Below are 15908 nucleotides of genomic sequence, written 5' to 3'. Positions count from 1 at the left end.
CTACGAAGAATTACTGCAACAAATAAAAATACTTATTGCAACATATGAGAAAATATATCTGTTTCTCTAATATTGCAATAAAGACGAAGAAGCTGCAACAAATATAAATAACTATTGCAATAAATAAGGAGAACTATTGCAACATATGAAAATACATATTGCAACATACGGTAATACCTATTGCACCAGATACAAAATACGAAAAACTATTGAAGCATACATCAATGCTTATTGTTACATACAAAAAACTATTACAGCAGATACAAAATACGAAGAACTATTGCAACATGCAAAAATAGCTATTGCGACATACCAAAATAACTATTGCAACATAAAAAAAATATTCTGAGAGATAAGCAAAATCTTAGGTGACTAAAAACTAGCAAATCTATTTGAATAAAACCCCATCTAACTATTTTAGAAATATAAGTATTAACTTGGCTAGCACAACAGTAATGTTTTACCATTATAATTAATATATTAATCCACAGACGTCCTGAAAACTCCCCTGATGTCAACCATAGTTGCTCGATTCGTATTAGATGTAATCTCATCTCTCGACTATGTGCTTTTGTTATGCAGTGATCTGTTTCTTCTCTCCGCATCATGTATCCGATCTAGATCTCCATCTTCTCATTTTCTTTTTCTCCAACGTTTATTTGACGACTCTCATTCCCTTAGATTGCTATATAAACCTCAATCTCGCCCCATCACCCCTCAAACCCTACCCCCAAGCCACCCCCAAGATGTCGTCATTTTCTTTCCCTTTCTAGCGCTCACCTTTTGCATCTTTGCTAGCAAGTGCCTCCCTCACCGCTATTATCGTTCGTTCTCTCTCATCTGCCCCTAACCACCACTATAAAACCTAGGACCCTCTTTTTCTACGACCCTTCTCTTCTCTTTTGTTGCTCTCCACCCCTTTCTTCAGCACCTATCGGTGCTAAATCTTTGATTGATCCTACTTTAAACCATATGTTTTTGTTACCCATATCGACTTCCATGATCACAAGCCCCCTCCGCCACAAACCTACAACTGTGTCATCCTCTTTAAGCTATAACATTGTTAAACCCTGATTTTTACCCCTAACATTTGCCGAATGAATAACAAAGAGTAAGTTAACGTGGTCGGAGATGAAAACGAACAAAAACATGAATCACATAGCAAGATCCAAAGGTAAGAAAAGTGAGAAATTGCTTTGACAATATTTTGTTATTATTGTTTTATTTATCTTGTTCTTTTCTTGGTAGATATTGGTAATTCCAAGGAAAAAAGGAATGGGAAAAGGCGATCCCTTTTGCTGGATAAATACCACGCGAACCCAGCCCGTGCCTCCTTAAAAAACTACTCCTACTCGCCACGCCAGTTGCTCGCCTCGCCTGCTCTTTACTCACTAGTCTTTCGGTGTGCGTGCGCGTGCGCGTGTGAAGGCGAGCAAGCGAGCGAAAGGAACAAGCGGAGGCGGCGGCTGCGGCTTCCGTTGCATGTGAGGCGAGACCGCGAGAGGAGCGCGAGCCATGTCGATCGCACTGGAGAGCGAGCGCGGGCTGGGCAGCGGGCCTCGGTTCGGCCGCGTCGCCGGCTGCGCCTACGTGGCCTCGCCGCCGGCGTCGGCGGGGCTCGGCGGCTCGTCGTCGGTGGGGCGGGACACCAACAGCCCCGCTGCGGCGGCGCTGTGGGAATGGGACGGCGAGGAGGTCGAGGGCGGCGACGGCGAGGTCCAGAGCTCGTACAAGGGCTCGCCTTTCGACACTATGGACGCGCTCCAGGAGGCCCTGCCCTTCAGGTGAGCGCCAACCTCACCACGGGGAACGGATCTTGATCGGTCTTCGGGGTTCTTTTCGCGGCTCCTTTGGGGGATTCGGGGTAATGTGGCTGCACACGACGGTTCTTGATCCCAGTTCTTGCGTTTCTCCCGGGAAATTTGGTAGATTTCTTGCGTTGCCTGGACTAGTTCAGTTGAAGAGATTTGTTCTTGATCGGTATTTATTGGGGAATGTGCGCTACAGACGCAGATTCTTGGTTCTCCGTAGAAGTTGGGCGGTCTTGGAGTAATTCGAGTGGAGTAGTTCGGTTCTTGGTCCTCGGACTGTTCTGTTGCAAAATTTGGGGGTTCCCTGACTTTCTTGGTTTGTCTGGAGTGATCAGATTGTGGCAATTTAGGGTTCTAGGCGATTCTTTATGATGCCTTGCATCCTGTGTTGTTGAGGAGATTGGGCTTTCATACTGTAGAGTTCATTATGAAAACGCCACCTCACAATGTGGGTTCTTCGATCTTAAGAAAATTTAGTCCTTGAACTTCTTGACTTTGGATACTTCTGTGTATGGTTCGGTGCTAGTTGCTTAGGGGCCCCAAAATAATGGAAGAATACTCTGACCTAGTCCTTGAAATGCTCTGTGATCCGCATAACTGCGCAAGGCTAAGTTATAAGCATGAGAAAGTTTCGCTTAGGCTTTTATAGAAGAGTTTAAGTAGGTTTCGGTAAGAACAGCCGGCAGTAATTACGATCACAGTGCGTTCACTGTTATCGGTTTAATCTCTATTTTACATGGAAAGATCAAACATTCACTGCTAGTAGATTTCCTTGTGTTTATGGTGCTATCACATATGAATATATGATTGGATCAGTACTATGGACTATGTGAAAAGATTATTTTTTGTTGCTATTTACATAACAGCGGTTTTACCAAATGATGGTGCAGTTGACTGGGTATGGTGAGCAGCCTGTTACTGGATTCGATCCTACTAGTTAAGTGGAAAACTGTTTGTAATATGATTGTGTGTTGGCACCCAAAACAATATGCTACATGGCAGGACTCTGGTTTCCTGGTATTACTAAAGCTTTTTGTGTCATCAAAACATATGCTCGTATTAATGGTGAAATTTCGTCTGTTAGCCAGTAAAGCAACAGATGCTATACATTGCAAATACATGCAACCGTGGTAGATTGACAGAAGTAACGCACCATCCATTTTGTAGGTTACCCACAGCACTAGGCAAATAGATCAATAGCTACTGGAAGTTCAATATGAATTGTTTGTTCGTGTTTCCATGACTTTACTGACTGGTGGTTACATAGGGTCGGTGTAGCTCTGTGATTGGTGGCTGAATATATTCTTTGGCAGGACACCATTGTTGCTTTGTTAAACTATCTGATGCCATGAATTGTTTCTTGGTTTGTGTGCGAAATCACCTGAATACTATCATATTGTTGAACATATTTATGCTGCCGCTAAGTCTACAGGACAGCAGAGCACATTGTGATTTCTGGTAAAATTATAGGTTCATTTCTTTGTTGTATGATTGTAGCACAGCTCCTTAGTAGCTTAATGCTACTTGTTGGCTCTTGATACTCATGATTATCTAGAACGTTGCATTACTGCCATCCGATGGAGCAGGGATTTGGTCATGTGGACTTCAACACAATTTGATGCAGATAAACATGTGATTAACATAAGCACAAGGTCAAACAAACAACACACTCTTCTTTCACAAGTATTTGTTAGCTAGTTTATAGCCACTACAAAGTATTTGTTCATCTACCACATGAAAATATTTGAGTTACTTCTCTTTGTTTTGGATTTATAACTTAATTTTTTCTGTTTATTCCCTGTGATCAACCTGGAGATTGCTCATCTCTGTTAAGTCCTTGTATGTTCTTATTAGCATTTATATCGGTCATGAGAAATTATCTTTCAATATACTACCAATTTTCCATTTGTTGAGCAGTATTGTTCTTACATATGGCAGGAAAGGGGTGTGCAAGTTCTACAATGGCAAGTCTGGATCTTTTGGAAAGCTTCCAGATGCTGTAATTCCATCTCCCCCGCAGAAGGACCTTCCAAAGCCAGAAACCCCATCCCCTAGGAAGCGCAAAGGTCTTCTTCCATTCACTTTCAAGTGGGGCAAACCGCAGCATAAAGAGGTATTCCCTGAAGATGTCGCCGACAGCCTCACAAATTGCAGGATGGTGACGATATCACCTGCTGCCACAAGCAGCTCAGGAAGCAACAGTGGTAGCGATGATGAAAACTACCACTCTCAGAAACTGTCTTCCCATCGCACGCACAGAAGGCCCAGCAATGCCATGGGTGTCTTTTCTTCTCTACCTGCGCCTCGTCCACCTCAGCTGTTCCCAGCTCACCTGAGATCGCAGTCAATGCTTGATCTGCAGGATGTGACGGACTCATCTGCCTTGGTTACTCCCAGGGACAAACGCATGAAGAATTAGCAAAACCTGAATCTTGGTTACTGCCAAGGACAAGATCATGATGAATTAGCAAAACCGGAATCTTGGTTACTCCCAGGGAAAGGCGCATGAAGACTTGGCAAAACCTGAACCATGACGCTTTGTCAATCCAACCACCGGTATCCATTTTAGACAGCGGAATCCGGTGGCCGATGCCCGCATGTTAGGCTCCATGCTTTGCTCGGTCAAATGGACTCGTCTTCATAGAGCTGGGATTCTCCTTATACTTGATGTGATGAGAAACATACAGATGAGCTTGAATCAGTGGGCTGCATACATTGGTTACTGATTGTCTTGTAAATGCTGGATTGTGCTTTTGTCTACTAATTCAATCATGTTGTCCGTAATGTTCCCTTGAATGCTTTTTTGCTCGTCTCTCTGCATGTCTTTCTAGTCTTCAGGATCAGTCACCGTGGGACCTTTGGCGATCCTGTCACTTGGGTTATCTTCTGTTTTCATGATATCATATAAGCTCATTCAAATCTGAATACGCTATTATAGTATTATGGCATATTGGTATCACGTACGTTCGTTCCAAATCAATTGGTACGGAGTACATACTACAGATGTGATTGTGCGTTTAAGATGCGTTCGCTCAGGCATACCTGCTGCTCTAACACTAGTAGGCTAGCTCATCTGAAGAAGCAGTACAAGTGACAAGCCTGACAGGTGAGGTTCTCTAGTCGTACGTCAAAGGCTTACAGATCTCTAATAAGTAATCATGCATTCCTGATCTGTTGACGTGTTGCAAAAAGACAGAGGATAAGCCTGGCTTATTGGCAACTTACTATGATGCAGCAGTAAAATAACAAGGTTTTCTCATACAATAATCCGAACGCGTCCCATGAGCATAGTTTGTTTTCAGATTTGGATCTCGTATGTGATTTGCACCGCGCTGCCATGGTGATCTGATCCGGCGCTGAGCTAGGTGCAGGCACCAACCTACCACCCCGACCGGCTCGCCTACTTATCGGCGCCTCCGTCGCACGAGTCCACTGCACCACATCTCACACTCACCGTGCAACGATGGCCAGGCTAGCCGGTGTGGTGTGCCTCTTGCTCGCTAGCAGTCGATCATCCATCCCATCTAGTTTTCACATATTCGTATTAAATTCGCGTACGAGATAGATTCAGAATCATTCCCTAGCCGAATGTCAAATGGGGTGAGGGACCCCGCTTGAGTAGTTCATCTTCCAACACAGATAATGGGGAACAAATTCTTTCTCTAATTGAACAGATGGAGCAGGATGATATTCAGGCTGATGAAACTCCTGATTATGACAGCTCAGATGATGAGAACGATGTTCTGATTTCCACGGATTGGAACAATCCAAACTTCAACAACCTTACGGTGAATAAGGAGAATACAGTGGCCTGAGAGTATACGTAGAATGAGGTGACACAATGTGCTAGTTATCCTATCAATCATGCCATGAAGGATGCTGTTACTCAATGGGCGATCTCGCTTGAACGACAGTTTTATGTTGTCAAGTCAAGTAAGAAGTAATATGATGTGAAGTGCGCGAATGAGGGTTGCGCGTAGTAGGTGCACGACTTTAAGAGGAAGTGAGTTGACTATTGGAATGTGTCGATTGTGGTCAAACACACTTGAATGATTGACGAACTTGAGTGCAGCCACAAGAACATCTCCTCAGGCTTTGTCATCAATGTGATATACGTCCAGATTATGGACAACCTAAACTACGAATCAAGGTCCATAATCAGGCAAATTAAGGAGGAGTACAAGTACACTACCTGCTACAACAAGGTATGAAGGGCGAAGAGGAATGCAATTGAGATGAGGTTCGGGACCTATGAAGCGTCGTATGGGAATCTGCCACATTTGTTGCAGACTATTGCTTGAAGAAACCCGTGGACGTATTATTATATTGGTAAGTACCCATTGCTGTCCAAACCTGGCAAGTATGTCCTGAAGCGATATTTCTTCGCAATAAGGACATGTATCGAAGCTTTCAAGCATTGTCGGCCTATCTTGTGCATCGACGGTACTTTCCTTACCAGCCAATTTATGAAATAGATCCTGACTGCTATTAGAGTTGATGGGAACAATCAAGTTCTACCGTTGGTCTTTGCATTTGTGGAGAGTGAGAACAGCAATAGTAGGTATTGTTATATGTACCGTGTGGGGATGATAATTGTTGGTGCTCGGCCAACATGTGTATTATATATGACTGGCATGTTGAGAAACTCAAGGCGATTCTAGATCTGCATAATGGAACGAACGATGGCTTGATTAGACCTGTGTGGCCAGATCTACACAGTAGGTGGTGCATAAGGCATTGGGTGCAAACTTCTTCCGCCAATTCAAAAATAAGAATCTCATTAACATATTCAAGAGGATGTGCGGTCAGAACCAGCAACGAAAGTTTGATGCTCTTTGGAAGATATTGGACGAGCTGATGAAGAAGCAAACTCAGGAGCGTGTAGGGAAGCCCGTGACGGGAGCGGAGGATGTAACAATACCTCTTGAGTCCCTGTCAAATGATAATGAAGCTGACATCATGCGGAGAAGCAAGTCATCTAACAGGTCATTGAGCGAGTAGATTGAGAATGAGTCCAAATAGAAGTGGGCTCTTTTTTACGACACAAACGGGCTGGGTACGACATTATGACTAGAAATGTAACAGAGGTTTATAACTGAGCGATGAAATGTGTGAGAAAGTCCATACTTCAAAGGGACACGTAAGTATTTTTAAATTAAATATTTTAAAAGTTATTAACTATCAAAATTTTAAAAATTTAAGTAATATTATCAAAGCATCAAGTATTTATGTCCGAAGAAAGTATAAAACTAAATGAAAATGAATGCATGGTCCACACCGACAAAGAACGATAGTGGCAGCTGAATCAACATAGAAAAGACAAGAGATTCGGTATACAATATCAATTAGTGCACTAGATAAATAATTCCGTAGTTCAATGTAGCGAACGACACATCACACAATCAGGCATCCCATCCTCACCTTGATCAGATAAACCATGGCGGCACCAGCGTCCAGTCTCAATGGTGGACGGATCAAGGTAGGATGCGTGGAGATCTCGAGCTCGAAGGCCCTATACAAACTGCCCACACGGGCATCTATGCTTAATAGCATCACTCTACATGGCTGCTGCTCCACTGTTCGACGGCCATGTCACGGCGATGGGGCTTGTGACGGCGTGCACGCCGTCGCTCCAAGTGATCGACCCGAACGAGTACTTCGCGTCGACGATCACTGGGTTGCCTGACACTGCGATCGTGATCTCGTAGGCCAGGATCCGGTGCTTGTCGTCGAACACGAGCTTGCTCGGGCTCACCGTGACATCCACACCGGACGGGGCGTGGACCTTGGCGTCGTAGACCGCGCTGGAGTTGCTGCCCACATTGCGCACCACCCTGTGGTAGGTGACTGAAGCTTTGTAGGAGGAGAAGACGGCCGCAAAGGCAGGATAGTTGAGGTCGCCGGAGCGCGCGAATTTCGTCGAGCAGTCGGCAACAGAGCCATCCGTTATGAAGACGGAGATCAGGGCAGGAGGGTAGCCTAGCGTGCAGAGGAAGGCGATGTAGTCCTTGGTGCCAGCGTCGTACACCAGGCCAGGGTCGAGGGCGCGGTTGGGGTCGACGTGGCCGGCGCCGCGGACGAACGGCGTCGACTCAACGCCGGTGGCGAGGTCCTTGATGGTTTCCCCGGAGTTGTCCAAGTTGTACGCCGTGGTCATGAGCGCCGACTTGATCGCCGCCGGGCTCCAGTCCGGATGCGCCTGGCGGAGCAGCGCGGCGAGGCCGCTCACGTGCGGGCACGACATGGACGTCCCCGAGATGATGTTGAACTCGACGCGCCTCGAGTCGATGTCCAGGTCGGTGGGGGAAGCAGCGCCGGTCCAGGCCGCGAGTATGTTGACGCCGGGGGCGATGACGTCAGGTTTGAGGATCTCCGGCGCGCGGTAGTTGGGGCCTCGGCTCGAAAACGACGCTACTCGCGGCGCGGACGGCGACTTCCCGATGACCGTGCCGCGGAATACGATGGTCGCGGTCGGCGACGGATCGGTCTGGACGTAGTACTTGATCTTGTCGCCGAACGTCTGCCCGACCATCGTCGCCGGCACGAGATGGGAGTCGGCGATAAGCTCCTCGCCGCTCTCCTTGGTGTTGGCAAGGATCATGCCGGCTCCACCGGCCTGCTTCACCGCCGCGCCTTTCGCGACACGTGCGTTGCTCCCACGCTCACAGAGCACGATCTTGCCGGACACCTTCTTCGGGTCCAGCTCGCCAACTATGCAAAGCCGGGAGCCACAGTCCGCACCATACACCACCGGCAACTGCGTCGAGTCCAGGGGCTCACCGGCGTACAGAGACACGCCGCCGAAGACGCGGCCGTCCCCGAGAATCACGTCGGCGGGGAACTCGCGGTCGATGGTGGATGCGCCGACGGTCAGAATCCACGGCGCGATGTTGACTGCGGTGTACTCGCCGGGGCCGGAGTTGCCAGCGGAGCAGGAGACGACGATGCCCTTGCTCACGGCGTGGAAGGCGCCGATGGCGATGGAGTCGCGGAAGAAGCTAGGGGCGTACCCGTTGGCGCCAACGGAGAGGGAGATGACATCGACACCGTCTGCGACGGCCTCGTCCATGGCGGCGAGGATGTCGGAGTCGTAGCAACCGGACTTCCAGCAGATCTTGTACGCTGCGATGCGCGCGCCGGGAGCCATGCCCACCGCCTGGCCTTTCGCGTAGTCGAAGAATCCTGCTTCGATCACCGGCGACCCTGCCGCCGTGGATGCAGTGTGGGTCCCATGGCCCTCGGTGTCCAACGGCGACTTGGACTCCGTCGTCTCATCGATGAGATGGCCCAGAGCAGCCTCGTATCCCTGGTAAAAGAACTTGGCGCCGATGAGCTTGTCGTTGCAGTAGAAGGAGGCGTTGAAGGAGCCGGTGGAGACGCATCCGCCGGAGAAGGACGCAGGCGCCGGGCCGAGCCCAACAGCGGCCGCGAACGAGCCGCGGCCGACGGGGTACAGCCCCGTGTCGAGCACGCCCACTACGACGGAGGATGCGGCGCCGGTGGCGGCGGGCAGGAGCCCTGATGCCTCGGTCAGGTGGAGGAACGCCGGGGTGTGTGTGGTGTGGAGCTGCCGCGCCTGGTCGGGGTGGACGGCCAGGACACCCTCCCCCGCCGCGACGTGCGCCGCCTGCTCGGGCGTGAGGCGCGCCGCGAGGCCCGTGGCCGCGTGCACGTAGGAGTAGAGCACGCGCGCCCGGGGCGCGCGCAGGCGGCGCGGGAGAAGGCGGCCGAGGACCGCCGTGCCGCCGTTGCCGCCGGCGCGCGCGGCGGACAGCGCCGGGTGCCCGGGGGCGAGGTGTATGATGTACGTGGACTGCGCGCGCGCCTCGTCCAGCGCGGCCGCGGCCACTGCGACGGCGGCGAGGACGAGGGCGAGGAGGACGGCGAGGTGCGGGCCCCTGATCGACGCCATGGCAGCGGAAGCAGATTGGTCAAGGCTGCCGATGGGGTTGGAGATAATATAAGGGAAGGGGGGGCCCGGGCGAGGTGTGGATCTTGGATTCGCCACGCTGTCCTTTGGTTGCTGGATCTGTTGGGAGTCTGGTGATAGTTTCGTATGCGATTTGAGTATGTACGTGAGTTTGGCTTAGTCCAACGTACTTTAATAAAGGCATTACACTCTTCGGAAGCAACTTCGGGCGTTTATGCATCCAAGCTTTGCGATAAGGACCGTGATATTTTTTTTAAAGGACTAATACGAGATGCATCAAGCTCTCTAAAAATTTTCAGATAAAAGTATAACTTATATAATGAGAAATAGAAAACGATAAATTTTATGAATCCTAAAATTTGTATTTTTTTATTGTATAAGTAATTGTTTGAGTTGAAATGTTTTGGAGAGCTAAATAATAGCATCTATATATTTGCATTTTTTATTTTCAAAATTAAAAAAAAAACTGGAACTGGCGTACGACAAGATGGGCGCGCCTGGGCGTCGATGGCTGCCATCCTTTCGCTCGACAACGCTTTCGTTGTGCTCCGGGACAAGAAGATGGCGAATCCAGGAATTACAACCACCGGGGTCATCAAGCAAAACCTTAGCTTTAATCACGAGGTCATCACCGACTCAATAGCATCGCTACAGAGGGTTTTTGCCAAAAGTCACCAGGGTCGGATGACCCGGTTAGTAAGTACACTGTACATTTGCCTCAAGATCGTGTTTCTTTCAGAGCCGAGCTGCCTAAATCCATCCACAAGCGCCCGCCGGAACGAAGCCGAGCGCCACCGTTTCGTCCCGCTCCGCATGGCAGCCGGCATAGAAACTGGTGTCGTCAGGCCGTGCCGCGCGAGCACGGGGCACATAAGTCACCTCCGCGCCGACGACGCCACCGATCTGCTCCTCCCGAATCCCGCATGACCTCCCCTCATCTTCACCACTCCTGATTGGCCTTATCGGTCGTTACTGCGCCGGATCAGACGACCCCTTAGGGACCGTAGTTGTCACTCCTCCACCCCTCTTCGCCTGCACGCACTGTGTCTGCATGCGCCGACCTTCCAGTGCTGTCGTTCCGCCCCTTTGCGCTGCCATGACTAAGAGGTCGTGTACTATATCATGCTTGCCGTATGCTACAAGAATACAACAGTAGAGCAGTGCCATATGCGCAATAAACTAGTGATTTGTTGGAACACGCCCTGTCTCTATGCCGGACGAGCGAGATTAAATTATGCGTGGCTTGGAAGTTGGAAGTGATACTACCAGTATTAATTTCCAGTGGAATAAGATGAAGAATGGGGACAGCCGGACAGGATCACGGCGAAAGGCAGCCTTGTGCGTGGGCAGGTGGACGGGATCTCGCTGGGCCACAGGGAGGACGGGTGAGAGCTTGGTCCACGTCGCCCAGCAAGGCGAGAATGTGAAAGTGTTAGGGCCGGCGAGGTGGGGTGCCGCGCGTCGCGTCAGGGAAGGAGACGGACAGAGAGAAAAGGCAAACAACCTGCTACGAGCACGAAGACATGTGATCACTGCTACATAAAACGTGACTACTGCCGGTTTTTTAACAAACGATGATACTCATTTTTAGGTAAATAAAAAATAAAAAAAATTGCACCCAAAAGTCACCCAATAGTTGTGAGTCAAAGTCATGTAATTTTTCAAACATAGTACGTAGGGATCAAATCTATGACCACACATCTCGTGTGTAGTTTATTTACAATTTTACCTTATTATTATAGCTAATGGTTGTAGGGCGATCTATTCTTTTGATCTTTCTTGTCTAAAATTTTGGATGACTATTTGGGTATATTATCAACTGCAAAGTTATAGAGGTCATCACCAGATACAATTTTTATATAGAGGTTATTTTCATTTGACTGTATATGAAGAAGTTATGAACTTTTTAAGATGAGTTATTGCCTATTATTATTATCGGTTTATAACAAGAATCTATAGTGATATTTTCTCTATTATTATTATAATTTATATCAAGAACCGACAATAAAAATATATTTTAGTTGTGATTCATATCAAGAACAAACAATAATAGTATTAGTGTCGATTATTAACATAAACTGACAATAATAATTAATTTTTTACTATTGATTCTTTATTTAATAAACTGCTAATACCGATTCTAAGAACCGAAACGACTGTAAACCGATTCTTAGTAGGAACTGAAACGACAGTAATAACCTATCACAATAACGTTTCAGTAGTAGTGTACCATAGGAAACAGTCAGGGTGGCTGCCTCTTCGATTGATTAAGGAAATAATCTAGATGTTTGATAACAGGTCCTTGAGATAGAACCAGTTAATTATGTGTGTTTCCTCTCCTGATCAAACGTATTCTGTGCTGCCATTATAGAACTACGTACAGTAGAATACAAATCTGTCTAGGAAATCAGGAAAGCTGAATACAAACCGTGCTGGCATGCAACAGTTCCCCTTGGTGACTCGTGGGCTTGTGGCCTTCCCTGTTTTGTTGCTCTGGACCTCGACCTAGTACTGGGCCTCATTCTTTAAATAACTTATGGGCCTTATTCGGTTCCATGTCACAAATTCGCAAGACACCGGATTTCGTGAAACCACCCAATCCAGTAGTAACTCCCTTTTACATTAAGGCTGTGTTTGTTTCTGCTTCTGAAACTGCTTCTGCTACTGGCAGAAGCCAGAAGCCAGAAGCCAGAACAAACGAGGTTCTGGAGAAGTGGCTTCTGGAGAAGCCAGAAGCCTGTTTCTGAGGAAAATGAACTAAAGCTGAGAAGCTCGCTGAGATGTGCTTCTCTGAGAAGCTATGTGCTGAGAAGCTAAAAATTTATTGCAGAAGCCAACAACCTATTTCCAAAAGCAGCTTTTCAGAAAAGCCAAAAGCACTGCTTTTCAGAGAAGCTCAAAAGCAGAAGCTCAAACAAACACGGCCTAAGTCTCTCGGACCCAGTCCCCTTCTACAGTAGATAAGGAGGAAGCGAGGAGATTTTCGGATCTGGTGTTGATCCCGTCTACTCGCCTCCTTCGACGTAGCCTCAAAGTAGGTGGGGATGGATCGACATCTGGCTGGTCAGTAGTGTAGGGAGTAGTTTTTAGTTTGGTAGATCAATAGGTTTGTTTGTTTTTTTGGTGGAGTTTTTGATGTCAGGCTTTTGCTGTCGTTCGTCCTCTTTGTAAGCTAGGAGAGTGGCGAGCGTGTTTGTGTGCTTTCCCGCTCGGGCCTCTTCGTCACGAGGGACCTGTTTGGGATGACCGCGTGAGTCTCCCTTTTGGCCCCCAGCGTGTGGCGCCTTGTTCCGGTGGTTGTCGTGGTGGGTAACCGCGTCTCCGTGCTTGGCGACGTGTGCCTGTTGGTGGTGGCCGTCGGTGAGTTCGCCGTGATGGTGGAGGTCCTTGTGAGTGGCGGTTCGGTGGTTTACGAGCCAGGGCAGGATGTTAGTATGTTCTACGTATGTGTATGTGATGCGTATGTGTATGTGTATAGGTTAATTTTGTGTTTGAGTTTGAGTATGGTAATACATATGTGTATGTGCATGAGTATGGTTCACCAGACTACCGGTGTTCTGCTAGTGGTGCTGGTCTCTGGTCTAGTTGCATCTCAATGAAGGGGTGTGAGCTTGGTTCTCCTGTCCGGGTCGTTGACGTGTTCGACGACGCCAGGTTCCTTGCTGGCCGACGGGTTTGCCCAACGCGTTCATCATTTTTTATGTATCCTGGTTGTAGTATGCTATTCTGGGTGGCTTCGAAAAATTTATTGGCCTGTGGTCCCTCCTCGTCGGTGCAGAGTATGATTTCGGTTCCTTCGATTAGGTTACAACGGATCGTAGAGTAAGCTCAGGGTGTGAAAGGCAGGGATGGAACTGTGTTGTATTGTTGTGTTATCCTTGTCAGATTTCTGTTTGTAATATGTTTGTGCTTCAATTAATATAATCACCCCTCCTTTAAAAAACCTAATCCAGTAGTATCTTTTTAATTATTATTTTGTTCCTGAGCTCTCATACACCGCAGAGCAGAATATTTTAATACATGGAGTGAGTAGCAGATCCTCGCTGTTATCGATGAGGCAATATGTTTCTTATTTATACAGGAAGCTTTGACCCTCTAGAGACAATTGGCTGATATCCTAAACAACTTTAATACAATTGCACTCGTTGCAGCAATATGCATGCTTATTGGTGTACCCTGTACCATGCGGTCCATGCATACCGACTGAGGTAAGCTCTGACGCATGCTTAGCCATATCTTCAGCAGCTCAACCAACCTATTAGCTCTTACTTTACATATATACATAGTAGAGAAATAAATGGATGTGAAGATAAAAATTAACTGCTAGTTTTTATTTTATAGATGTAGAGGAGAATTTTAGAGAATCATCTCTTAATCAAGAGATAACTTTGAGCATGAAACATATCTCAGATTAGTATCTCTCCTATGTGAGGTGTGAAAGAATTAGAAACGACATAACTCGTATAAATTTTAAGAAGTATACTCTAATAGTTAGAGCTAATAAGTTGAAACTGCCCTCAAGATCCATCACTTCCCATAATCCCATCCATGACTCATCACGCTAGAATACAAACAGACAGCAGAATCTAGATCGTTTCAGCTGGCTTCTCCATCGATCCTACCTTGATAAGCTTGAACTTTGCATATATGCTTGTATGCATCTTGTTGATTGCGCATGCATGATTTGTTAATACGGTACTAGTGATGATAAGTCTGGCGGGAACGGATAGCTGAGGACAAATCACTCCACGGCTCAGCGTTCATCATAATTCAGACGCGTCACTGCCAAAGTGTCAATCGAAATTTAGAATAATCGACCGGTGCACTATACTGTACCCATGCATTTTAATTTTCTGCACGGAATTTATTCAGTCCACAAACCGGCCCGTCGCAATCTGTCAACGTACGCTTGGAAAGGACAAAATTCTTCTGCCCTTTCGCACACGAAGCATCACTGAAAGGTATATCGATGCATGCAACTATAATCGAATTCTAACTCAGTTCTTCACCTCTGGTCATCAGAAATTCTGTACTACTGTACTTGCTCTAAGCAAGCAATGTGAGCCATGCGTGGAAGGGTTGCAGGCCTCTATGTGTACGAAGCACATCAACTTCTCTGACCTCACCATTCCGCAAGAGCTAGCCATCTCCCTCCCGCTATAAACAATACTGCAAGCTTAATAATGTCCCATAAACTACTCACGCAAAGCATAACACATCCCATTTGAGCATTAGCCTGGCAAACCTGGCAGCCTCCTTGCCAGGCCAAGCAGCAATGGAAGAGATTCGGAGATCGATGGAGGACCTGCAGCACCGGGCAGGCCGCGTGGCGCGGCGGGCCGTGCTGTTCCGGGTGCCGCGGCGGTCCGCGGCTAGGGCGGCGGGGGCGGCGCCCGCGGGGGGAAGGAAGAAGAAGATGACGGTAGCGAGGCTCGGCGGGAAAAGGAGGTTCTTTGGCGCGATCCGGCGGCTGCGGATGCGATGGATGGCGGCGCTGTACAGGCGCGCGCTGCGGCGGCTGCGTGCGTACTACGCCAGGGCGATCCAGGACCTCCTCGAGGGTGCGGCGGTCGTCAGCTCCCTCCGTGCGCAGGCTGGCGCCGACTGCTCCTTCGGCACCGCGTTCGCGCCGGTGGTGACCGTCGGGCACTGAGATCTGTCACGGGCTCACGGCTGCATGCTGTGTTGGGCTTTGCTTGTTTAGACGCCTCTCTCTCTCTCTCTCTCTCTCTCTCTCTCTCTCTCTCTCTCTCTCTCTGAGTCTCTTCAATTGCATTTCTTTTGCTCTTTGTGCCGCCCTTCCTCCTGTTGTTCGTAGCTAGTAATTTAGCATGTCAATTCTTGTCATGCACTGTATTGTATGGCTACTTCCTGGAAAAGAAAGAAAAAAAATAAAAACTCTTTTTTTTGGGATTGGCTTCACGATGGAGTTAATTCTTTTAACAAGATTCTATCGGCGTGTATTATTCACTACCTCAGCAGTTTAGTTTTTTCGTTGAATTAGTGAAGTTCAATGGTTTCTTACGCTATATATACATGGTACATTCACCACCGCAAAACAACTTTTTACTATCAATTTCAAACTGACTCTTACTACCGGCCCTCAATTTAGTTTTTTCGTTGAGTTAGTGAAGTTCAATGGTTTCTTACGCTATATATACATCGTA

The 15908-nt window shown here is 47.7% G+C and overlaps 3 protein-coding genes across 3 annotated transcripts; 2 read left to right on the top strand and 1 right to left on the bottom strand.

The window, feature by feature from the left end:
* The first annotated feature begins 1364 nt into the window (after positions 1 to 1364).
* On the top strand, positions 1365 to 4607 carry LOC133921084 (uncharacterized). Its single transcript, XM_062365817.1, has 2 exons — positions 1365 to 1784; positions 3750 to 4607. Exons 1-2 carry the CDS (start codon positions 1516 to 1518, stop codon positions 4228 to 4230), a joined length of 750 nt encoding a protein of 249 aa, XP_062221801.1. The 5' UTR covers positions 1365 to 1515; the 3' UTR covers positions 4231 to 4607.
* A 2538-nt stretch (positions 4608 to 7145) lies between these two features.
* Positions 7146 to 9836, bottom strand: LOC133921083 (subtilisin-like protease SBT1.4). The gene has a single exon (XM_062365816.1). It carries the CDS (start codon positions 9721 to 9723, stop codon positions 7369 to 7371), a length of 2355 nt encoding a protein of 784 aa, XP_062221800.1. The 5' UTR covers positions 9724 to 9836; the 3' UTR covers positions 7146 to 7368.
* Positions 9837 to 14616: 4780 nt separating this feature from the next.
* Positions 14617 to 15650, top strand: LOC133920346 (uncharacterized). Its single transcript, XM_062364960.1, has one exon. It carries the CDS (start codon positions 15017 to 15019, stop codon positions 15392 to 15394), a length of 378 nt encoding a protein of 125 aa, XP_062220944.1. The 5' UTR covers positions 14617 to 15016; the 3' UTR covers positions 15395 to 15650.
* Positions 15651 to 15908: the final 258 nt, after the last annotated feature.

This window comes from Phragmites australis, chromosome 6 (genome assembly GCF_958298935.1).
Source record: "Phragmites australis chromosome 6, lpPhrAust1.1, whole genome shotgun sequence".
Taxonomy (NCBI): Eukaryota; Viridiplantae; Streptophyta; class Magnoliopsida; order Poales; family Poaceae; genus Phragmites; species Phragmites australis.
This window is presented reverse-complemented; position numbering and strand designations above follow the sequence as displayed.